The sequence below is a fragment of the Mauremys reevesii genome, linkage group 4 (genome assembly GCF_016161935.1).
Source record: "Mauremys reevesii isolate NIE-2019 linkage group 4, ASM1616193v1, whole genome shotgun sequence".
Lineage (NCBI taxonomy): Eukaryota > Metazoa > Chordata > Testudines > Geoemydidae > Mauremys > Mauremys reevesii.
In genome coordinates this window covers 129,989,601-130,013,208 of record NC_052626.1, presented here as the reverse complement: position 1 = coordinate 130,013,208, position 23,608 = coordinate 129,989,601, and the positions used below count along the sequence as shown (strand labels likewise).

The window sequence follows — 23,608 nt, the reverse complement described above, 5'->3', positions numbered from 1 at the left end:
TCTCCTCCTTTCCAAACAAAACATAGCAGTTCCTTCCAGCCTTTTTTCTTATGGCTTGTGTTCCATCCCTCTGATCACCTTTGTCACTCATACTCTGGATCACTTTCCAGTTTCTCCACATCCTTTCTAGACATTTAGTGACCAAAACTGGACACCCGTACTCCAGCTGAGGCCTAACCAGCACTGAGTAGGTAGTGGTACTATCGCCTCCCATGACTTGCATGCACTGCATACCCAGGGGCGGCTCTGCGTAATTTTGCGCTACGGCAAGCAGGCGGCACGCCACGGGGGGTGCTCTGGCGGTCGCTGGTCCGCGGTTCCAGTGGACCTGCTGCAGACATGCCTGCGGAGGGTCCACTGGTCCCGCATGGCTCCAGTGGGCATCCGCACAGCCATGCCTGCGGGAGGTCACGGAGCCGCAGGACCAGAAGGGGACCCTCATGAGCTGCTCATGGGTCCGCCGGAACCACCTGCTGCCCTCCCGGCGACAGGCAGCGCGCCCCCTGCGGCTCTCATTGCACGCCTAGCGCGCCTTCGGCTTGGCACGCTGGCGTCCTGGAGCAGCCCTGGCTATACCCTCTGTTAATGCAACTTAAAATTGCATTTGCTTTTTTACTAACAACATCGCATTGCTGACTCATGCTGAGTTGTGATCCACCACAGCTCCCAGATCCTTCTCAGCTGGTTATCCTCCATTCTGTATCTGTGCATTTTGCTTTTCTTCTCTAAATGTAGCACCTCACATTTGTCTTTGGTGAATTTCATTTTGTTATCTATAGCCCTGTGGCGCTGTAGGGAGAGGGATGGATTGACCTGGAAATGGTGTTTAGTTTTACTGGGACTGTCTGCATGGGGATGGGAGAGCAGGGGATGACTTTAGGTGAGGTCAGTACCTGAGGCTGTAACCTGAGCCAGAAAGGGGGGTGGGATGAGTCGATACTGCGTACTAAGGTTATTCCCTGTTTACACTGGTGCCCCAGTGCAGCAGCAGCAGCAGCAGCGCAATACTCTTTATTCCTCTCGAGGAGGTGGAGTACAAGCAGCGCTGTAGCCAGGAAGATACAGCACTGTATATGCCTTGCCAGTGTGGACGGGGAGTGAGTTACAGCGCTGTTGGTGGCTTTATTGTGCTGTAACTCTCAAGTGTAGCCAAGGCCTAAATCCACGTTCACACTCAGGGCTAGTCTACACTTACCATCTGGGTGCGGTGAGTTTGACTTCTCGGAGTTGAACTATCGCGTCTGATCTAGATGCGATAGATTCGAACTCCGGGCTTACGCGATCAACTCCGGTACTCCACCAGTGCAAGCGGCGGTGGTGGGTCGGCGGAGCCGCGGAGTTCGACCACCGCGTCTGGGCGGGTGAGTAGTTCGAATTAAGTGCCGAATTCAGCTATGCTATTCCGCGTGGCTGAATTTGCGTGCCTAATTCGAACCCCCTGTGTAGTGTAGACCAGGCTTCAGCCATGCTGCATGAAATCACTGCAGCGTGGAGCTGAGCAGTGGTTTCAGCTCAGCTGGCACTTCTGACCAGTATAATCAAGAGAGTCATGCTAGGCATTGACAATTCCTGTCAGTGACAGACCAGATTAGTTACACAGCTGCCTACCTCCTTTTCACTTTATCTAAGGCCTTGGCCACACTTGAGAATTACAGGCGCAATAAAGCCACCAACAGCGCTGTAACTCACTCCCGTCCACACTGGCAAGGCACATACAGCGCTGTATCTCCGTGGCTACAGCGCGCTGTACTCCACCTCCCGAGAGGAATAAAGTATTGTGCTGCTGCTGCGCTGGGGCACCAGTGTAAACAGGGAATAACCTTAGTATGCAGTGACTGATCTCGGAAGCTTCCCATAACCCTTTTAAGTGAAGGTTCCGCTCTTTGTTTTGTTGTAAACTCTGGGCTCAGGAGCTGCTTATCAAAAAACAAACCCAGCTCCTGTTTGCTGTAAATGAGCAGAGGCAGAGGGCTCCCTTTGGAAGGCCCACAGCTCGTGTTTGCTTGAATAGAGGGGAGGAGGAGGGTCCGTTTCGGCGAGCGGCTGCTTATCTGGTCTGTGAGGGAAAAAACAAAGAGGTGCTGTTCACTTTCAGTGAGTCAGAGAGGGCTAGGGGAGGGGGTTGGAACTTGCAAGGCAGCTGCTGACACAGTGTTGGCTCCAAAAATCCCCTCTCTCTCTCCCCACGCTCCTGTCACCTCCACCCCCTTTTGAAAAGCACGTTGCAGCCACTTGGGCAGCTGGGATAGCTGACCATAATGCACTGCTCCCAATGCCGCTGCAGATGCTGCAAATGTGGCCACAACAGCGCTGGCAACTGTCAGTGTGGACAGACTGCAGTGCTTTCCCTACGCAGCTGTACGAAGACAGCTTTAACTCCCAGTGCTGTACAGCTGCAAGTGTAGCCATACCCTCAGCCACATGACTATGATTGTGAATGGAAATGTAGCAAGGGCTTATTCCGCATACGTCATCACTCACGTTTAGCAAGCTACATGGCCCTTCATTTTCCATGTGGCATCCTCTCAGCTGTGCCAGAACTTGGCTCAGACATCCTTGTTCTCCCTCTGATTCACAGACACAGAAAATACAATATGGAGAAAGACGCTTTGTGGAAATATTTGTAAAAATTAGATCAATGCATTCCAGCAGGCCTTTGCTACTCCAGCCCGTTATGCCTTGATGGATTTTGTGTTACTTGTGTAGCCTACTAGCTACATTTAAAATAAACTTTTATTATTTCAGCCTGATACAGTAATGTCTGTAGTGCAGCAGCATGATTTATTTTCTATTTTCATTAGCCTATAGGCTAAAGTAAAAAGAAAACTTGCTACGCATTCATTGGGTTTTTACCACTGTACTGTACACTTCTGTCTAGAGTTATATCTTTTACATATTCTATTGTAGACACAGTAATGGCATTTCTATTGTATTCTATTGCATACACAGTAATGGCATTTCAGCACAATGATTTCAACATTTAAAATAAATTGAATAGCTACTATGGGGGGGGGTGTACAATTAAAAAAAAATCCAATACCTTGTTATTTTGGACAGCTGGCCTGTCTCCAGCCATGCCTGGTTTAGCCCAGGATTACTGTACCAGAAATTCAGTAGACAAATAAAATGTGAATTTCTATAATTCATATTGAAGAAAATCAGTATTTTAGTGGCATTCCAGGACCTTCATATTTTCGACTACACCACTGTCTCTAGCCCAACTGGGAGACCTGGGGTCAAAACTCTGCTCCAATGACTATTTAAGTGTTCCCAAGTAGAGATAGATACCAAATTCCCTTTAGGGGTGGGGCTTAGGCCACATCCCTCTCCTCCGCATTTCCTATTGGTTGGTTTAGGCAGCTCCTCACTCTTAGCTTCATAGAGTTCAAGGCAAGAAGGGACCTCTGCGATCATCTAGTCAGATCCCCTGCCTGACACAAGCCAGAGAACTGCCCCCAGATCATTCCTAGAGCAGGTCTTTGAAGAAAAACATCCCATCGTGGTTCAAAAATAGTCAGTGATGGAGAATCTATCACCACCCTGGGTAAATTCTTCCAATGATTAATTACTCTCACTGTGATGTTTATGCCTTATTTCCAGTCTGAATGTCTACCTTCAACTTCCAGCCACTGGATCATGTTAGACCTTTCTCTGCAAGACTGAAAAGCCAATTACTAAATATTTGTTTCCCAGGGAGATACCTATAGACAGTAATCAAGTCACCCCTCAACCCTCTCTTTGTTAAGATGAATAGATCGAGCTTCTTGAGTCTCTCACTATATCTCTCACCAGAGGTCCTGATTTTTATAGGGACAGTCCTGATTTTAGGGTCTTTTCCTTATATAGGCTCCTATTACCCCAACCCCTGTCCTGTCTGGTCACCCTATCACTATAAGACATGGTTTCTAGTCCTTTAATCATTCTCATGGCTCTTCTCTGAACCCTCTGCAATTCATCAACATTCTTTTTGCATTGGGGCACCGGAACTGGACCCAGGATCCCAGCAGTTGTCACACCAGTGCCAAATACTCCCACTCTAGATTCTTCTGTTTATTTATCCCAGGATCACATGAGCTGATTATCACCAGGACTCCCAAGTCCTTTACAGAGTCTCTGCTTCCCAGGATAGAGTCCCTCGTCCTGTTCCTAGATGTATTCATTTACAATGAGCCATATTAAAACACATACTGTTTGATTGCTCCCCAGTTTACCAAGTGATTCAGATCGCTCTGTATCAGTGACTTATCCTCTTCATTATTTACCACTCACCCAATTCTTGTGTCATCTGCAAACTTTATCAGTGATGATTTGAGGTTTTCTTCAGGTCATTGATGAAAATGTTAAATCGCGTAGGGCCAAGACCCGATCCTGCAAGGACCATCCTGGAAACACACCTGTGCAATGCTGATTCCCAGTTTACAATTACATTTTGAGACCTATCAGCCACTTTATAATCCAATTCATGTGTGCCACGTTACTTTTGTAACTTCTAGGTTTCTGATCAAACTGGAGTGCAGCGCCAACTCAAGCGCCTTACAGAAGTCTACATACATTATGTCAATACCATTTCCTTTATCTACCAAACTTGTCATCTCATCGAAAAATTGTTGATTTGCATTAAATAAATTATCCTCTTTAATTCTTTATTAATTGAATCTTATACCAGCTGCTCCATTATCTTGCCTGGGATCGATGTCAGGCTGACAGGCCTGAAATTACCCAGCCCATCCCTTTCACCGCTTTAACAATTGGCCCAACTGACTCTCTCTGGAGCATATCGGGCCTGGGCACTTAACCCAGGGCTGTGAGTCCACTGGGCAGCAGGGCACATGCAGCTGGGCATGGCCACGCTGGGCCGAAGTCCCTTGTGTGGTTCTAGCCAAGGTCTCACAGGCTAGGAATTGAACCCAGCATCCCAGGCCTTAGCCCCCAGCCCACCCCCACCCCTCTAGGTGCCCTGGGGGAGCGTGGGAAGGACGAAATCCCTGCAGTGATGTCTGTCTCCTGTTCTTAGCTGCAGGCCACAAGAGCCCTGTATGTGATCCTGCAGGAGCAGGCCTGCAGGCAGGAGGTGAAGGAGCTCTTCCCTCAGCTCGTCGCGCTGCTCTTCCACGTCACCCACACAGTGCAGCACACTGCTTCGCGGGAGAGGGAGCATAACCAGGAGGACACGGCCGCACCCCTCAGCCCGTCAGGTACCGCCAGCCCGACACCCAGCCTGGGTTCTGCAGCGTCGCCCGCAGGCGCGGCAGGGCCTGGCCTGGGCTCACTCAGTAACAAGAGGCTCGCTCTGCACACAGGTTGCGGTGAAGGCCATGGAAGCTTTGCTTCTGTCGCTGGCTACAAGGAGCAGGTCACCTTCATGATGAAGCAGGGCGGCTGGGACCTGCTCATGAGCTCTGACACGCACCACAAAGGTGTCTGCCTGCTTGCCCGGTGAGTGCTGCCCAGAACCGATCACAGCAGCAGCTCCCCTCCCTGGCCCAGGACACGGCCACATTGCCTTCCCTGCTGGGTGAGGCGCGGCTCCCAATCGCCTGCATGGAACAGGCCGCAGCCTCTGTGCTGTTGGCCAAGGGGTCAGTCGGCTACTTCTCCACCCTGCGCTGCCTGGCGTAAACCGCTTCCTGCGTGGCTCTGGCAGGCATGGCTGGGCAAAGACAGCCTCCGCCATGTCTTTCCGCAGCGTTGGTGTAGCCCTGTCAGGCCCAGCACATGAGAGAGACAAGGTGGGGGAGGGAATGTCTTTGGTTGGCCCAGTGACTGTGGGTGAGAGAGAAGCTAACACAGAAAGCTCAGCGCTTGTCTTGGGTGAATCTAAGATATTCTCTCACCCACCCTTCTGTCTCTCATCACCCAATATCTGGGCACATGAGGAAGACCACCGACCCCACCGACACCCTTCTTTGTCTGCAGTTCTCTTGCAGCCACAGCACTACGTGCTCAGAGCTGGCCTCATGGAAGGGCTCCCTGTCGAGTGATTAAGGGTTTGGGTCTCTAGCACATAAGCCGCTGGGCATTTTAAGCCAGCAGGAACTAGTCCGTGCCAGCTGCGCGTGACTAGTCGCCGGGATCCCCTGTCCTGGTTAGATTCATAAATGGAGGACCAGTCCTTGCCCACCGTGATGCTGTGGTGTTTGTGTTTCCTATGCCAGGGCCATGGTTTCGCTCAATTTCCAGGAGCGAAACTGGCTTTTCTACCAGCGGCTGGCCATCGTCAGCGATCGGGCCGATGGCGATGCGTCCCGGCCGTGGCGCTCTTCATTCAGGTGAGCCTCACCAGCGGGTGAGGGTCGTGAGAAAACCCGGCCCAGCGGTGACTGGGGCATGGGGCTGACCTATGGCCAGGGACAGCAGATTTGTAGAAATTTTGGTGGTGCTCAGCAGAACCTGCCCCTCAAACTCTGCCCCTAAACTCTGCCCCAACCTGCCTAAGTCTCTGGGAGGGAGTTTGGGTGGGGAGGGCCTGGGGTGCAGGCTCTGGGATGGGTCAGAGGGTGGGAGTGCAGGAGAGGGTGGGGATGCAGGCTCTGGGAGGAGTTTGGGGACAGGAGGGTGTGTGGAGGAGGGGCTGCAGGCTCTGGGAAGGAGTTTGGGGCCAGAGTGGGGTCGGGAAAGGGGTGGGGCAGGCTCTGGGAGGAGTTGGGAGGGTGCGGCGCTTATCTGGGGCTCCTAGGCAGGGCAGGCGGGGCCCTCCATGTGCTGCTACCCGAGGCACTGCCCCACAGCTTCCTACTGGCTGCAGGGGCATGCCCACCCCACCCAGGGGCCACAGGGAGGGGCTGGCAGCCATGGGAGCAAGCAGGCAGGAGGCCGCTCTGCTGCGCTGCCAGTGGTGGTGGGGGCCCCAGGCTGTTTTAAATGGCCTGGGAGACGTGGGGGGAAAGGTGGGGCTGAGGCCCATGGTGCCCAGGCACCATGGGCCAATGGAACTTGCCGCTCATGCCTATGGCCAGGAGAGGGGTGGCCCTGAAGGCCCTGGGGGTGGGTGGGTGAGCAGGGGCAGGGAAAGCTCCTACAACCCTAGGGGTGGAGTCACTCAGTCTGGGCATTGTTACCTGTCCCAGCTGGTGTCATGGGGCTGGAGCAAGGCCCAGGGTCAGGTGTCTCTTGTTCCCCAAGGCTCAGTTCCATAGAATGGTCCCTTGTGTGACCTCGGCCCTCGAGCCCCCTCTGACATCCGTGTGCCATGCGCAGGCCGGGCAGCCGCCTGCCCATTCATGGCCAGTTCACCTGCCCCCCGCAGACCGGGCGACCCTTTGGAGCACAAGGCTGCAGACCCCACCCCCCACACCACTGCTCCGTGTGCAGCTGAGCCTTAGTGAGGGAGCAGGGCAGGCCTTGATCTCAGCTGGAGCCTCGAGGGGCCGTCGCGCTAGCAGCGTTTCAGTGGGGCCCACACAGTGACCAATCGCGATGCCCTGCATGCAGCCCATGCCGGGCCTTGGCCAGTGGAGCTAAGGGCCCCGTGGCAGAGATGAGTCGCGAGAGGCCAGCCCCGTTCTCTGGCTTGATTTGCTGTTGGTGTGTTAGCTCCTCCAGTGCCTGACCTTGGCTACGGGCTGGCAGCCGCCATCGTGGAGGAGATGAGCAGGCAGCTGAGAGACCACCAGACCGTGGTGCGCTGGTTGGGGCTCAAAGGCCTCCTCAATCTGGCCCGTCTCCCAGAGAAGGTGAGAGGGGAGGAGGGCTGGGGGATAAACCCAGAACCGCAGGGAGCTGCTGCAGGGCTGGGGTCATTGAAACCTTCCCAGGGGTATGGCCTGGCCTGGAGTCAGGAGCCCTGGCTTCTATTCCTGGCTCTGCCACTGACCTGCAGGGTGCCCTTGGGCAAGCCCCTGCCTGGCCTTTGTCTGCTGTTCTGCAGGGCAGGGCCTGGCTCCTGCAGTGCGTCTCTAGGTGTGTGGAGCATCTGGCACAGCTGGGCCTGATTGTGTCTGGGGTCTCTGTGATCCAAAGAACCCTAGCACTAGAGTAGCAGCAGAGCTGCAGACTCTAGACCCCAGGGAATGCTGGCGACCCCAGTGATCAGGGACGCTTGGATAGAGCCATTTCACTACAATTAGGAACCATTTTTCCTACAAATCCCCTTTTAAAGCCTCATAGGTTTTAACTGTTGGCGTCACGGCTCTGTCCCGCCTTTTCGCTCCTCTGAAGAGCTCTGGAAGGGCCTTTGGCTGCTAAGATCTCATAACAAGTTTGATACCCACAATATAGTGAAGGCAGAGAAAGTCCTTGGGGCTTAAATACACAGATCTGACAGCCTGGTAAAGAGGAGACAATCTGAAGGCAACTCGTTAATGATAATTTACTTCGCCTGAGAATAGGGGTCAGTCGGTTTATTAAACCCGGACTATGACTAGATCAGACATGGAGAGGCGTGACTGTAATTCTCTTTGTTACACACCATTCCCATCGTTCCATGCACTTCAGCCTGGTTTTCACTTGCTTGTGGTTCATTTTCCTTTCTGGAACCGGTTAGCCTGTATATGACCTATTTTTCCCTGATGCGGTTGAGATTTTGTGGGGCTGTCTTTGAAAGGTTGAAAAACCAAATACAGAAATGACTGAATCTGGCTTTTAGTAACAGACTAACCCTAGAACTAGTGTGCAATATTGGCTCCCTCCCCTAGGCTGGGCTGTAAGGACCAGGATTCAGGAGAACCCAGGTTCGGTTCCTGGCTCCATCAGACTCCCTAAGTGACTGTGGGCGAGTCACGTAACCTCTCTGTGCCCGAGTTCCATGTCTGTACAATGGGGATAGAAATCCTTCCTTCGTGTGTCTAGCCTGTAAGCTCTAGGGCAGGGACCGTCTCTGACTGTGCCTGGAAAGCCCCAGCACAAGCCCTTGTGCAGACAGGCCTCGAGGTGCTATTTGAACAATAATACACTTGATTTATTTGGGGTCAACGTGTTGTGTAGAGAACTTCCACGGATGATATCTGCTAATAAAAACCATCCCCTGAGATCTGGGGACAAGGAAGCAGCTGCTTATGTTGCAGGTTGCCAGACCCACTGCCCGTGATCTTAGCTGGCTGTGCAAAGGCTTTGAGGCTGTAATATGTCTCTGGAGGCAGGGGCTGGAAGACTTTTATAGTGGAGGTGCTGCACCCCCCCCCCTTACCCCTGTCCACACCCCCCTCCACCCCTAGAGCTTTGGTCAGGAGCAGGGCCATGGCTCCAGGAGGCAGGGGCGGGGGATGGATGGGGCAAGGGGACCAAGGCTGGGGCCATAGCTGGGGGTTGGCGCAGGGCCGGCAGCTGGGACCCTGTGTGTGGGGCCAGGAGCAGAGTCCTGCGTAAAACCTGGGAGTGCTGCAGCACCCCCAGCACCCCTAGCTCCCATGCCTCTGTCTGCAGGGGAGGCAGACATTGTTTTGGAAATGGCTTGTTGGGTCACTGGAGGGTGTTTCGTAAAGCAGCTCCTTGTTTCACACAGGTGGGAAACTCCAGCGTCTGCTGCCAGATGTCCTGGGCGACTCAGGAGGTAGACAGAGACCTCATCTGCAAGGCCATCGCCGTGCTGAAACACCTCCTCGCCGGCATGGACAGGCAGAGCGCCAGCTGCGCGGCTGTGCAAGTGGCTGAGCAACTCCTGCCATTGTTTGATGATGTAAGGCCTGGCAGCTCACAGGAGATCCCATCAAACTGCGGACATGTGAATGGGGGCTAGGGGGTGGGCTAGCAGGGCCTGTGCTATGGTCCTAGCCAGAAAACGGATTGTCATAAATCATGAGCCCATTCCCGCCTTCCTCTCACTCTCCATGAGAGCACATGGCAGAAAGGATGGGACCCCTGGTGTCCCATGAGCCTACTGACAAGGATGAGGGCAGCCTGGGGACGAGGCTCCCCTTGGGAAGGGCGTGCATTCCTGAGCCTGCATGCAGCGAGGGCCTCTGCAGCACAGGGTGCTGCAATGCTCTGCTGGCTTCCAGGGTGACAAGTGATGGTACTTTGGTGAAAATCTGCCCCTCCTTTCCCTGGCCAGGAATCCTACAGCTGGCCTGTCAGCGCCATAAGGAAATGGCTCTGTCTGTAGGTTCTGCAGCTACCGCCCTTTCCTCTCCCCTTCGTTCTCATGGCAGGGCAGCGTCAAAGGAGGGGAAAGTTCTCCTCAGATCTTTTGTACCCACAAACTAGCCCCCACTGGCGCATTCACCAGACTGATGTTCAGTCCCACACTGGGTGGCGAGATCCAGCAAGCGGGCAGGAGAAAGGGGCCCATCCGTTACTGCCTTCCAGGGGTAATGCCCCAGTGGGGGCTCCTGGAGGGACTCCCCAGCTCTCATACTGCCGCTCTTTATTTAGTAGTGGCACAGGCCTGGCTAAAGCTGTTCCCAGGGTCTCCTGGATCCCCAGCTGGCCAAAGGGACAGGGCAGCCTGGACCAAGGATGCAGGATCTCGCCTGGGGCAGGCCCTTTAAACCAAACCCCTCTCAGGCCCGGGGGGAACAGAACAGGTTCTTTATGGGGCAGGGGTTATATCCAAATAGTGTTAATGAACACAACGCCCATTGTTGTCAGAAGTGTGTTGTCAGAGTGCTACCGGTGTGGTGCTCTGCTTTCTCCTTGTTGATATCACTCGGCTGCGTCGTGTGTTCCCTCGGTGTGCTACCCCAGCTCTGCAGATAGCTGACACAGCAGACCCGGAGAACCCCAATAACCACAGAGTCAGTAAGATGCAAAGCCACGTCGGCTAGGTTTATTGCGACCTCGGACACAATTGCAGTTCCCTGTAGGTTTCTTAGCCTAATTCAGGGCATACTAAGAGAAAGTGCCTCTTGGCAATGGACCCGGCTCATTGGTGGGACTTTCCACTGCCCCCTCGGCCGGACAAAGGCACCGCCCCAGGGATGCATTCTTATACACAGACACAAACAAGTTACACATCACACCTGACGTATGAGGTACAACCCCTCCACGTAGCACGGTACAACCTTTCTATGTATTTAGGTGCCCCCTTCTACCTTGTACATGTTGGTTCGATCAAAACAACTCTATCCATCATTTTACCCTTTTGCCCCTGTCATTGGGATGGGCCAGCCTGTTCTTTGTTATCTGTGTGGAATGTGCAAGTTTGTGAATGTTCAGTACCTTTTAGATATGTATCAGCCCTTTCCTTGCCAGCTTCTGTGAGCAGGGCCTGCCTCTGGCTCACAGCTTAACTGCTTTATATTAGCAAAGTCTTGTTCATTACTTTAGTTCAGGCCTCAGGCCTCATACTGGGCCTTTATCATGGCCTGCACTTACTACACCCATCACCAGGGAAAGGCAAACAGGCCTCAACAACTGGAGGGAAGACCAGAGAGGTGGCAGTTCAACATCTGCCTGTGCCCACTGCAGTGCAGCCTGATGCCCCCATACCCCTCCCATGTGTTTTGTACAGAGCCTGCCCAGCTGTTCTGAGCTGACCCCTCACCCCACCCCAACCCCCTGGAGGCTGGGTGGCTTCCAGTCATGGCTTCCAAGGCCCCCTATCTGGGAGCTCCTGCACATTTACCACCCCTTGGCCTAGTTAAATTCACCCCAGGTCCCTGAGCATGGCCCAAACAAACACCAATGTAGAAATTTGCCCCTATGCCTGGCCCCCTTGGCCCGGCTAGAGGGCTGCTGTGGAGTCAACACCAGTGTGAGCTGGGCCTGCAAAGTGGGTGGACAAACTACACCCCCTTCGCTCTTTGAATCTTTCCTCATCGCTCCTCTCTGCCGCCCCTGTCCTGACACTGCTCCATCCTGAATGTTTCCCCTTGGCTGACACAGGCGGGTGCTGATGTCAGTGCACCCAGAGCTGGCTGTGAGAGCCTAGGGCAGTCTCACCCCAGCTTACTGCTCTCCTGGCCAAGAAGTTACCAGGCCAGCCCCTCAGCTGGTGGAAATCTGCATCTCTATTGCCTTCAATGGCGCTATGCCCATGAGACTCTGGCCCCAGTTGTGGCTGTATGGCTGGGGGTGAGTTACCAATACCCCCTGCAGGGCAGACATCTCTGGCACAGTGTGCACTTGCCCTGCTGGATGAGAATGACTGTCACAGTGTCTCCTCCCCTCCCTATATCATCTCTTGCAGGTGACCAGCAAGCTCAGGTGCTCTCCATCACCCTTTTAAAGACCTGCTGGAGCTTGTAAGGTGGCCCAACCGGAGTGAGATGAAGGAGTATGTGCTCCAGAGCCTGGTCCCACTGCTCCTCCTTGTTCATGATGAGCGTCCCAACGTGTCCCAGGTGAGGCCACGGGTGGAGTCTGCAGCTGAGATAGTTACAGAGCGACCATTTGTTTGGGGGCAACATGTGACACCCCCTTTAAAGGGTCTGGCCGGTAGAGGCAGGTGCTCAGAGCTGTGACCATCAGGCACTCAAAATCACTTGAATGTTGAGTCCAGTAGTGCCATGACCATGGAACCCCACCCAACTGCTGAGTCTTCTCTGCATCCTCTGAGCTCAACACCCCCCTGCAGTCAGGCTGAGAGATTGGGTGGGGCGAGTGGTCGCCTCACCGCTCCTACAGCCACTGGCCTCCACACACTCCTGGCTGTGCTTGTGGGAAGAGCACAACCCTGGCCATATCCCTACCAGGAGCAGGGCTACTCAGCCTCCAGATGGTACACAGGACCCAATGTGCCCTTAGCCAGCGGCCCGGACAACCCGTACTAGCCATGACATGCCCAAGCCCCTCCCCCCCATGCCTCTGCACATGCTAGTGCTCATGGCCCCCATCACTTGGGACCCCAATGCCCCCAGCACTAATGAATTCACCCCATGAGGTGGGAACTGAGCGCAGCCTCAAAATATTGAACCCCATGGGCATTAGGCACCTAAATCCCTTTGCAGCCCTGGGCCTAAGCAACTTGCCTGAGTTCCTGCAGGGAGAGATGGGAATTGAGTCAGGTCTCCAGCCATTGCCTTAGCCACACCGCCGCCCTTCCGTGAGCAGCCAGGGCAGGAGGCGTTCAGCACGCCACGGCCTCCTGGCCTCCGGTAACTAGGCTAGTGGCTTCCAGCTCCCGTAACTGTGTCCGGCTCGCCCCGGCCCCTCTTGTTTTGCAGGTGTGTTGGGACACCCTCAGCAGTGCCGCCCAATTCCTGAGGTGGCACCAGCTCAGTGGCCTCATCCAGCACAAGGAAACCTGGCGAATCTGTGACTGCCTGGTGAGGGAGCCCTCTGGCCATTCACTGCACAGCCCTCGCTGGCAGAAGTGGAGGAATCAGTGGATAGGGCACCCCCGATTGCCTGGCTCTGTGCCCACACTGAGCCCCAGCCGCGGGACCACACCTGGCCCTGGGTGTGGTCCCTCTGCGTGATCCTCCCAGCACAGGAAGGAGGGGCAAAAACAGGGCGTGCGCTCCACACACCTGGAAGCTGGCCTGTGGGACGGAAAGGCCTTTAATAATCTTGTTCTCCCTTGTTCTGGCTCCTAGGTGAGGCGCTACAACGGGAGAGCTGATGACTTCCTGTGCCAGACCATGGCCTTCCTGCAGAACCCACAGACTCCAGTTAGGGAAGCAGCCATCAGGTTCCTAGGTAACCACAGAGCAGAGGGGTCCCTTTAGCAGAGGGGCTGGATCTGGTCCCAGGCTCTCCTCAGTCCCTGCCAGCAGCGAGAAGTGACCCCTGGGCTCCTGATTCCCTAATGAAGGCGAAGGGGTGTCAGAAACCCACAGGAGCAAGCTCACCCCAAACTGCCCTGATCGGCTGATAGGACCCCTCTAAGCCCACTGCTCCTCATGCAGTCCCCATTCTCCGCCCCCACCCCACCGTGGGCTCTTGGGAGTGGACCTTCAAGGCGCTGTGCTCTCCTTTGGCAACCAGCCCTGTAGCCATCTCTGGGGACTCGCCCTTTCCCCTGGGGATTCAGGAGCGTGTCCTGGCCAGTGAGGCGGGGAAAGCGGTGCTTGGAGGTGACAGGCTCTTTAACACCCTCGCTGGGGGCGGTGATGTGATGAGCTGTTTGTGTGTGTAGGGCTCACTGCCCGGCAGCTGGACCAGGAGCCAGAACAAGTTGAGCATGCATCTGCGAGAGTGAGTGGTCCCGCTTTGAGTACTGAGCACTAGGGGGATGAATGGCCCAGGGCTGCAGGGTGGGTTCAATCTCCGATGCCAGCAACGTGGTCACAGGCGAGAGCCACAAGGGGATGCAAAATGTAAATCCCCAACCCCCTGATCAGCTGGCCCCTCACCCTGTCGTGTCTGCTGGTTGGCATGTGCCCAGGCACTTAGCCCTGACCTCAGAGCTGCGGCCTGGTAGATCCCCAAACTGGGCCTTAGCTGGCTGGCCTTCGCAGATGATTGCCCCCCCCAAACACAGCCAAAGTGGGGTGCTGCCTCCCCCCTTGCACTCACTAGCCCAGTGTTTGGAGCAGTCACCTCCACGTGGGACACCTGGGGTCAAGCCACTGCTCCAAATGAGGCTGAAGTGACGTCCGGTCACCTACCTCCCTGCTGCGTGTCCAGACCCCTGGGCAGCACAGGGCAGAGCAGCATCTCCACCACATTTGTTCGGGAAAAGGGAAGGGTGGGTGACATAGCTCAGACTCCTCACTCCCAGAGCAGATTCACAGCTGGGCCTCCCAACCGGAGCTAGAGAATGGCTGAGCTCCCTCCTCGGCATTTCCTGGAGGGCAGCAGGGCACCTGAAGTTAGGCGGCGCCTAACAATGCCCAAGCCCCCTTTGTGACTCTCCCCCTCTCTAGGCCTAAGTGCCCATCTGTGCATTGTGGGGGGAAGGGGGAGGGTAAATACAGGCAGGGATGAGGCTCTCAGATACTGCAGGGATGAGGCAGTCCTAGAAATAGTGAGTGAATGGGGTTCATTGGGACTTCTTGCCTGTGTCTGGAGGCTCCCCCAGCTGTGGAGGGCGGCGGGGATGTTTAGTGAGGGTTGCTGGTTGTTCCCGCTAGTCCCCTGCCTCCTGCCACCTGGCCTGCTGCCTCCTTGTCGTGGGCCGAGAGGTACAGAGCTGGCTTGGCCTGCCAGGGCTCTCCAGAGTGCCATGGCTCTGACCTCCATTTCCTTCCTTTCAATCTTAGACCTCAAAGGCTTGCAGCAGGACAGCAAGTCCTCAGTCCGATGCCTGGCTTCTCAGACTATTTTCATCCTGGAGGCCTTCAAGAACCAGCCTCCAGCCTGCTGCGACCTATGGACATTGGTCCATAGGATAACAACAATGTGCACTGAGGATAGCCCGCTCATTGAAGCTGCCCAGCTGCCCTAGCTCTGGGAAAAGCAAGCCTCCCTTCTCTGGGGCTTGGTGCATCAGAGCCCACCTGGAGCAGGTGGAACACGGCTTCTTCCCAATTGGCTGCCTGCCCTGCCCAGCCATGTGAGTAGTTAACTGCTCGATAGCTTTCATCATCATGTACTTTTTGACAGGTTTCCATGCACCGTGTTGCATTTACATCCTGCCCTCCGTCCCCATTTCCAGTCGTGTACGTTTTGATGCCGTTGGCCATTTTGAAAATTTATTTTGTATTATTTTTCTGTGTTTGGCGGGGAAGGTTGTGTGCTTGTGTTTTGACATATTTAGAGAAAAGTACGAATGAGTAGAAAGAGAGGCTGTAAAGGGTTTGCAGTCCCCCAGCCCCACCGTCCGTCCATCTGGGTGGGAGACCACACCCTTGCTATGATACTTCCGGGTGCGGTGGTTCAGGGAAAATTAGCTCAGTGTTAATGGCTCTAGCCTGCAGTCAGGCCAAGTAGCAGTGAGAGTCTGTTTGCCCGGGGCCCTCAATCAGGGCAGGGCGTCAGTCGAGAAGGGGATCTGGCCTACAGTCAGGCAGGCAGAGCAGCAGGAGGTCCATTTGCCTGGCCCTTGATCAGGGTAGAGCAGCAGTCAAGTAGGGGGGCTCTGGCCTATAGTCCGGCAAAGCTGTCACAGTCTAGGGAAGGTTAGCTCTCTGGTGGGAATGTCAGGGCAACCGTCTGGCATCTGGATTCAGGTGGGTGCCAGAGCAATTCAGGCCTCCTGACAACCAGGGGGGAGGCTGCCACTCCTGATGTTGAGGTGGTAGGGGCAGAGGAACTCAGGTCCTCCCATTCCACTGCGTCCCAGCCCAGGACCCTAACAGCGGTGGAGTTGTCCGCCACTGGGTCAGCGGGGAAAGTCCAGCCGCAACACGCTGGCTGGCTTGTAGTCAATAACACAGCCAAACCTAATTCTGCTTCCCTTGGCTCCATCCTACACACCCATTCCATGTGTACATGGGTTCCAGGGTTGTTGTTCGCTTCGCTGGGATAGACAGCTAGTGGCAGCCCCCCCAGCTCCTCGGAGATCCTGGCGTCTGGCAGCTTTGTCAGCACCTCTGGGTCTCTGTCAGGAGAGCGGTCTCCGTTGGGTCTGGGCTCACGCAACGGGGAAGAGACGTCCTGCTCCTCAGGCAGCCCTCCCCCGACTGAGCTGGAGGACCAGCCTTTTATAGTTCCGCTTCCTGTCCCACCCCTCTGCTTCCAGCGGGGAGGCCATGCAAGTCCCCGTTCTACCCACCAGGGGGGCGTTCACGGATCCCTCCCTGTCTGTCAGGGCAGGAGACTATGCCCTCTCGCTACAGAGGCCTTAAAGAAACGGAGTTTTAAAAAAAAGAAAGATTGCTTAGGCTTAGAGGAAAAAAGGAAAGAAAGGTTATCTTAAATAGAAGAAAGAGGGGAAACTAGAGAAAGCAACGAGAGAGGAGTTTGTAAGAACGTAGTAAAAGGTTATTTTTGTTGGGACTAAAAAATTATGAGAGTAAAAAAAATTGAACTCAATTTAAAAAACCAAAGGCTAATTAAATAGAATAGGAAATATAAAGGAAGGTTGAGAAGGTCGGGTGAAAGAACTCACATGGCAGAATAATTAGCGAGAGATTCTGTGTCAGTGACATAGGGCTGTGTAAAGTACAGAAAACAGCAAGAGAGAGAAAGATCCCTTTTTGTTAATAAGCAGAAAACAGAGCTGTGCAAAAGAGAGAAAGATCCTTACCATTTCCCGCCGTTGTTCAGCCATCGTCAACCGAGCAGCACAGCTTCCGCTGCAAACTCTGCTCTCCCATTCTTGCATCAGTAGCAAATTTCTCCATGTTGTCAGTGCTGGGCTCCAGTGAAAGCTACAGAAGGAAACCATTTCCCGCCTTTTATCAGCCATCTTGAACCGAACAGCTCTCCTCGTTTCATGCCATTTTTCCAGGATTACCCATGCAGGCACCATAGCGCGGCAAGTATGTAGCCCACTCAGATCTCTGCTGCAGTCTTGACCATTGTAAATACCTCACGCATTATCCAGCAATATGTGAAGTTTCTGCAAAAATGGGCGAGGTAGCGACGACAGCGCGATTACTGTACTGATGAGGACATGGACACCTCTGTTCCTAGAAGCACAGCATGCAGCGATTGGGAGATCATGGTGGTGTTGGGCCAGGTTCATGCCGTGGAAGGCCAATTTTGGGCCCAGGAAACAAGCACAGACTGATGGGACCACATAGTTTTGCAGATCTGGGATGATTCCCAGTGGCTGTGAAACTTTCGTATCACGTAGGACCACTTTCAGGAACTTTGTGACTTGCTGTCCCCTGCCCTGAAGCACAAAGACAGCAAAATGAGAGCAGCCCTCACAGTTGAGAAGTGCGTGGCGTAGCACTGTGGAAGTTTGCAATGCCCAACAGCTACCAGTCAGTCAGGAATCAGTTTGGAGTGGGCAAATCTACCGTAGGGGCTGCTGTGCTACAAGTAGCCAATGCAATCATTGACCAGCTGCTATCAAGGGTAGTGACTTTGGAAAATGTGCAGACCATTGTGGATGGCTTTAATGCGCTGGGGTTCCCTAACTGCAGTGGGGCGATAGACAGAGCATATCCCTATCTTGGCCCGGCACACGGGCGGCCAATATGTAAACTGTAAAGTACGTTTCCATGGTGCTGCAAGCACTGGTGGATCACAAAGGACATTTCACTGACATCAAGGTGGGATGGCTGGGAAAGTGCATGGCCTTCGCATCTTCAGGAACTCTGGTCTGTTGGAACAGCTGCAGGAAGGACTTACTTCCCAGACCAGAAAATTACTGTTGGGGATGTGGAAATGCCTATAGTTATCCTGGGGGACCCAGCCTACCTCTTAATGCCATGGCTCATGAAGTCGTACACAGGCACCCTGGACAGTAGTAAGGAGCAGTTCAACTATAGGCTAAGCAAATGCAGGATGGTGGTCGAATGTGCTTTTGGCCGGTTGAAAGAGCGCTGGCGCAGTTTACTGACTTAGTTAGATCTCAGCACAACCAATACTCCAATTGTAATTGCTGCTTGTTGTGTGCTCCACAATATCTGTGAGAGTAAGGGAGACATTTATGGCGGAATGGGAGGTTGAGGCAACTCGCCTGGTGGCCAATTTCGCACAGCCAGAGAACAAGGCGATTAGAAGAGCACAGCAGGGTGCGCTGTGCATCAGAGAAGCTTTGAAAGACAGTTTCATGATTGGCCAGGGTACAGTGTGACACTTGTGTTTGTTTATCTTGAAGTTACCCGCCCCCTATATATATGAAAGGAAATAAAGTCACAATTGTTTAAAAACCATTCTTTAGTATTCATTGCACAACACATGGAGAGAAATCAGAAGGTAAATGGGGGGAGGAGGGGTTGGGTTATGGGGGTGGAGAAGAAGGGAAGGAGAAGTCCAGAAACCAAATCAAAAGTTCACATATGCCAACTTTCTGCTGCTTGGGTGAGCCTCTGGGGTTGAGTGTGGAGTCCCCTTAGCCTCCCCCGTCGTGTTCTTGGGCGTCTGGGTGAGGAGGCTATGGAACTTGGGGAGGAGGGAGGGCAGTTATACAGGGGCAGCAGCGGCAATCTGTGATCTTTCTGCCTTTCCTGCATTAGATCCACCATACAGGGCAGCATGTCAGTTTGCTCCCCCATGAGCTCGACCATAGTGTCCTGCCTGCTCTCATCGCGTGCGTCCCTCCTCTCTTCGTGTTCCTGTAATGCATTACGTGACTGCGCAATTGTTTACCACCACGCATTCAGCGGGGCCCTATCAGTGCTGGAGGACTGCATGAGCTCGGCGAATATGTCGTCCCAAGTTCCTTTTTTCTGCCTTCTAATCTGGACCAGCCTCTTGGATGGAGTAGATTGGGGCTGCGTTAAACATTTGCACCTGCAGGAGAAAAAGGAAGAGTAGTATTTTAAAGATACATTTCAGAGAACAAAGGACACACTGTTTCTCAGTGAAACAGGCAATTCATAGTACACAGCACATCACACACAGCCGGGCAACAGAATTCAGCTTGCAGCCAGCCATGGTAAGCCCTAGGGGCACGCGGGGTTCTGTTTCTTCTGCATTCATTTCAATACTTTCAAACTGCTGGGCCCCCTTTCTCATAGCAAGCAATGCCTGGTAGGTTTGCAGTATAAAGGAGGTCCTGCAGGCTCTCTGGGATGATTGCTTCACACAACACACACACACACACACACAGACGCGCACCCACTGTGTGGCTCCGATGAGGCTCTGAGCAGGGATGAGCCCTTTAAACTAAACACAAACAGCCCAACGTGGCTGTGTTTTCCCACCCCCACCCCGCCACCGCATGGCTCCGATCAGGCTCACTCGCCAGAAGTACCTTCTCCAGGATCATGGGAGTGGGGTGGGGCTATTAACTCCTGCATGAAGAATAGTTCCTGGCTAGGGATGAAAATGGATTCCCCACTTGCCGCCTGTGCACTGTCCTCCTCCTCCTCCTCTTCGTCCTCCAATAACTCATCCTCCTCGCTCCGTTCAACTTCCTCCTTGGAGATATCCACGGACAGTGGTGGGGTAGTGGTGTCGTCACCCCCATAACTGCATGCAGCTCACGGTAGAAGCGGCATGTATGCGGCTGTGACCCACAGCGCCCATTTGCCTCCCTGGCATTTTGGTACGCTTGCCTGAGCTCCTGATTTTTGTACAACACTGCTCTGTGTCCCTGGGTAGCCTCTTTCCGTCATGGCCCTGGAGACTTTAGCGTACATATTTGCGTTCTTTTCTTTTTAACGTAGTTCTGCCATAACAGATTTTTCTCCCCAACATTCGATGAAATCCAGTACCTCCCATTGGACCCGTCTGGAGCTCATCTGCGAATCCGGGACTGCGTGGTCTCTTGTGATGGTGCTCTCTGCATGATTGCCTATGATAGTGGACTGTGCTGCTGGTCACCTGTGCTGCTGGTGACCAAACAGGAAATGAAATTCAAAAGTTCCTGGGGCTTTTCCTGCCCACCTGGCTAGTGCATCAGAGTTGAGAGTGTTGTCCACAGCAGTCACAAGGAAACATTCTGGGATACTTCCGGAAGCCAATAACCAGTGCATCCACACTACTTTTAATCCGGGATTGCGATCTCGATTTAAGCGCTACTCTACTTGCCAAGGTGAAGTACAGAAATTGGATTAAAGAGCCCTTTAAATCGAAGAAACCAGTTTGGTCATGTGGAAGGAATGATTTTTTCTCCAAATTAACTCGGCTAATTCGAAATAAATGACTAGTGTAGACCAGGCTTGAGAGAGGGAGAGTATAGAAAACAGCAAGAGATCGTTTTGGTTAGTGAGAGAAGGACAGTATAGAAAGCTGCAGGGAGGACACGGGGGAGAGAGAACTTACCCTTGTGGCTGCCTCTGGGAAAAGAGGCTCACAGCCGCCAGCATGGTTATCTCCGCCTCTCGGGATAGCTAGCTAGATAGATGTGGTGTATGGAGATAGATAGATAGATAGATATCCCTATTGGCTTTATGCCCTTTTACATTTGATGTGATTTTCTCTAATCTCAGCTCCTTGAACTTTCATGGTCCAGCGAACAACAACCCTGGAACCCATGCACACATGGAATTGGCGTGTAGGAAGGAGCCCAGGGAAGCTGAACTGGGTTCAGATGTATTATTGACTACAAGCCAGCCAGCGTGTTATGGTTGGACTTTCCCTGCTGACCCAGTGGCGGACCACTCCACCGCTGTTAGGGCCCTGAGCTGGGACACAGTGGAACGAGAGGGCCTGGGTTCCTCTACCCCTACCACCCCAACGTCAGGGTGGCAGCCTCCCCACCTGGTTGTCAGGAGGCCTGAATTGGTCTGGCACCCGCCTGAATCCGGATGCCAGGCGGTTGTGCTGACTCTCCCACCAGAGAGCTAACCTCCCTAGACTGTGACAGCTCTGCCGGACTGTAGGCCAGAGCCCCCTACTTGACTGCTGCCCTACCTGATCAAGGGCCAGGCAAATGAACCTCCTGCTGCTCTGCCTGCCTGACTGTAGGCCAGAGCCCTTTCTTGATTGATGCCCTGCCTGATTGAGGGCCCGGGCAAACAGACTCTCTACCGTTACTTGGCCTGACTGCAGGCTAGAGCCATTAACACTGAGCTAATTGTCCCTGAACCAAGGTACCCCGGAAGTATCGTAGCAAGGGCATGGTCAAAGGGCTGGCGCCAGAAATGGGGATGGGGTGTGAAACCTGCCAAAAACTGTTAGGTGATGAAAGCTATCAAATGGTTAAGTACTCTGTAACGGGCCGGTGTGGCTCCCCTCCTCCCCTGGGAGGTTGAGCCCCGGACACCGGAAGGGCGGGGCTACAGAACAGTGAGCCCGCCCCTCAGAGGTCAGGCGGTGACCCAGAAGTATAAAAGCCGGCCATCCGAGCTCAGTCAGAGCCCAGCCACCGCCGAGAGCAAACCTGCCCGAGGAGCTCGTGACTGGGAAGACACTGGGGCCCAGAGCAGTTGCCGGACTGGCGGAGCTTCCCCTCACTCGCTACCGGGAGGACCCGCCGGAGCTTCCCGTGCCACCTCGACGAGGAGCCACCAGAGACTTCCCCTCTCCGCTGTTGTTACCCGAGGAACCCCGGGCAGCACTGGCGGACTTCCCGAGGAACTGCGGATCTACCCCCACCGGGCTGCGAGAGCCCATGCTGTGGACTTCCGGGAGTGGGCGCGCGGACCAGGTAGGCCCAGAGGAGAACTTGGAAGTGGCCCGGGGGCAGCTGACCCTAGTCAGGCTGCAGTTCAACCCATACCCATGTCCGTGGGTTGCGGTGAGGATCCCCACTGACCGTCAGCCGTGGTAGCCGCTGCCTAGGGCCCCGGGCCGGGACACAGTGGAGTGAATGGGCCTGCATCCCCCCTGCCACCCCACTGATGGGTGGCAGTTTTCCCCCTCACCCCAGTGCTCAGCCCCTGCCCCAAAGGGCCTGAGCCTCCTAGACTGTTTGCTGCTCAGCCCCTGCCCCAAAGGGCCTGAGCCTCCTAGACTGTTTGCTGCCCAGTCCCTGCACCAAAGGGCCTGGGCCTGCTGAACTATTTGTACTGTTGCTCAGCCCCTGCAGCAAAGGGCCTGGGCCTTCTTGAACTCTTTGTGTCGCTGCCCCGCCCCTGCACCAGAGGGCCTGGGCTTGCTTGAACTCTTTGTGTTGTGGCCCAGCCCCTGCAACAGAGGGCCTGGGCTTCCCCAAACTGTTGCATATTGTTGCTCAGCCTTGCAACAGAAGGCCTGAGCCCTAATTGACTCGTGTATTGTTGCTCAGTGTAGCAGGCGGTGTGGCTCCCCTCCTCCCCTGGGAGGGTTGAGTCCCGGACACCCACGTTTACAGTTGGTACCAGAAGTGGGGAGTCGAACCCTCGCCTCTGTGAGAAGGGGCCGGTAGGTGGGTGGTGAATCACCCCCTTCCTAGCCAGGAACATCGATATGCAACGGCTGTTCCAGCTGCTGGTGGAGAGCCAGGAGCAGCAGCAGGCAGCCCAGCAGCAGCAGCAGCATGCCGCCCAGCTGGAGCAACAGCAGCAAGGAGATGCCGCCCAGCTCCAGCAACAGCAGCAGCAGCACGCAGCTCAGCTGGAGCAGCAGCAGCAGCTAGTACAGCAGCTGGGAACCAGCTGCAGAACCTCATGGGCCCCACCCCGCCCGCCCGACTGGCCAGTGGGGAGGGCACTGGGGGCATGTTCGGCTGCCCCTGTGCCTGACCAAGATGGGCGGACGGACCCGAGGCCTTCTTGGTCATGTTTGAGCATGTGGCCCTTGTCGTGGGGTGGGCCCGAGACCAATGGGGCACTCTTTTGGCCCCGTATTTGACTGGGACGGCCCAAGCGGCCTACTGCGGACTGGCGACAGAAGAGGCCAGAGACTGTGACCGAGTAAAAGCTGCGATCCTGGACACTTTGGACGTCAGCCCAGTGACCTTTAGACAGCGGTTCTGGCGCCAGACCTACCCTGCGGGCGCCCGTCCCCGGATGGTGGTCCAGACCTTGAAGTAGGCCTGCCGCCGGTGGCTGCAACCAGAGGTCAGGACGGCGGAGGAGGTCACCGAGCAGGTTGTCTTGGAATAATTTGTCCATACCCTGCCGGCCCGGGGAAGGGCCTGGGTACTCCGACACCGGCCGGCGACCCTGGCTGATGCCGTCTCGCTGATGGAAGGCTTCCTGGCTGCGGAAGCCTCCATAGGACCCACCTTCCGGCCACCTACCTCCGGGCCCGAATGCCCCATAATGAGAAGAAGCCGACCAACCTGCCCAGCCAGCGAGGTCCAGGCCACGGATCAGAATCCCGGCTGGGGTCCCAGACCCAGCGCTCAGGCGCGGCTTCCCGGCTGGCAACCCCGGCCTTCAATCAGGGGCCCCGAGGGCCCGTCGGAGCCCCGAAGTAC

General features: G+C 54.7%; 2 protein-coding genes across 2 annotated transcripts in view; both read left to right on the top strand.

Annotated features, from left to right (window-relative positions):
- Window positions 1–23,608, top strand: part of LOC120404011 (maestro heat-like repeat-containing protein family member 7) — a 134,375-nt gene that overhangs the window by 32,581 nt on the left and 78,186 nt on the right. The window lies entirely within an intron of this gene.
- Window positions 12,104–13,833, top strand: LOC120404276 (maestro heat-like repeat-containing protein family member 7). Its single transcript, XM_039536502.1, has 3 exons — window positions 12,104–12,218; window positions 13,041–13,142; window positions 13,413–13,833. Exons 1-3 carry the CDS (start codon window positions 12,144–12,146, stop codon window positions 13,542–13,544), a joined length of 309 nt encoding a protein of 102 aa, XP_039392436.1. The 5' UTR covers window positions 12,104–12,143; the 3' UTR covers window positions 13,545–13,833.

Coding starts and splice junctions, on each gene's coding strand:
- LOC120404276 (XM_039536502.1), top strand. CDS start 12,144: ATGAAGGAGTATGTGCTCCAGAGCCTGGTCCCACTGCTCCTCCTTGTT. Junction 12,219..13,040: donor AGCGTCCCAACGTGTCCCAG/GTGAGGCCACGG, acceptor CTTGTTTTGCAG/GTGTGTTGGGACACCCTCAG. Junction 13,143..13,412: donor GGCGAATCTGTGACTGCCTG/GTGAGGGAGCCC, acceptor TCTGGCTCCTAG/GTGAGGCGCTACAACGGGAG.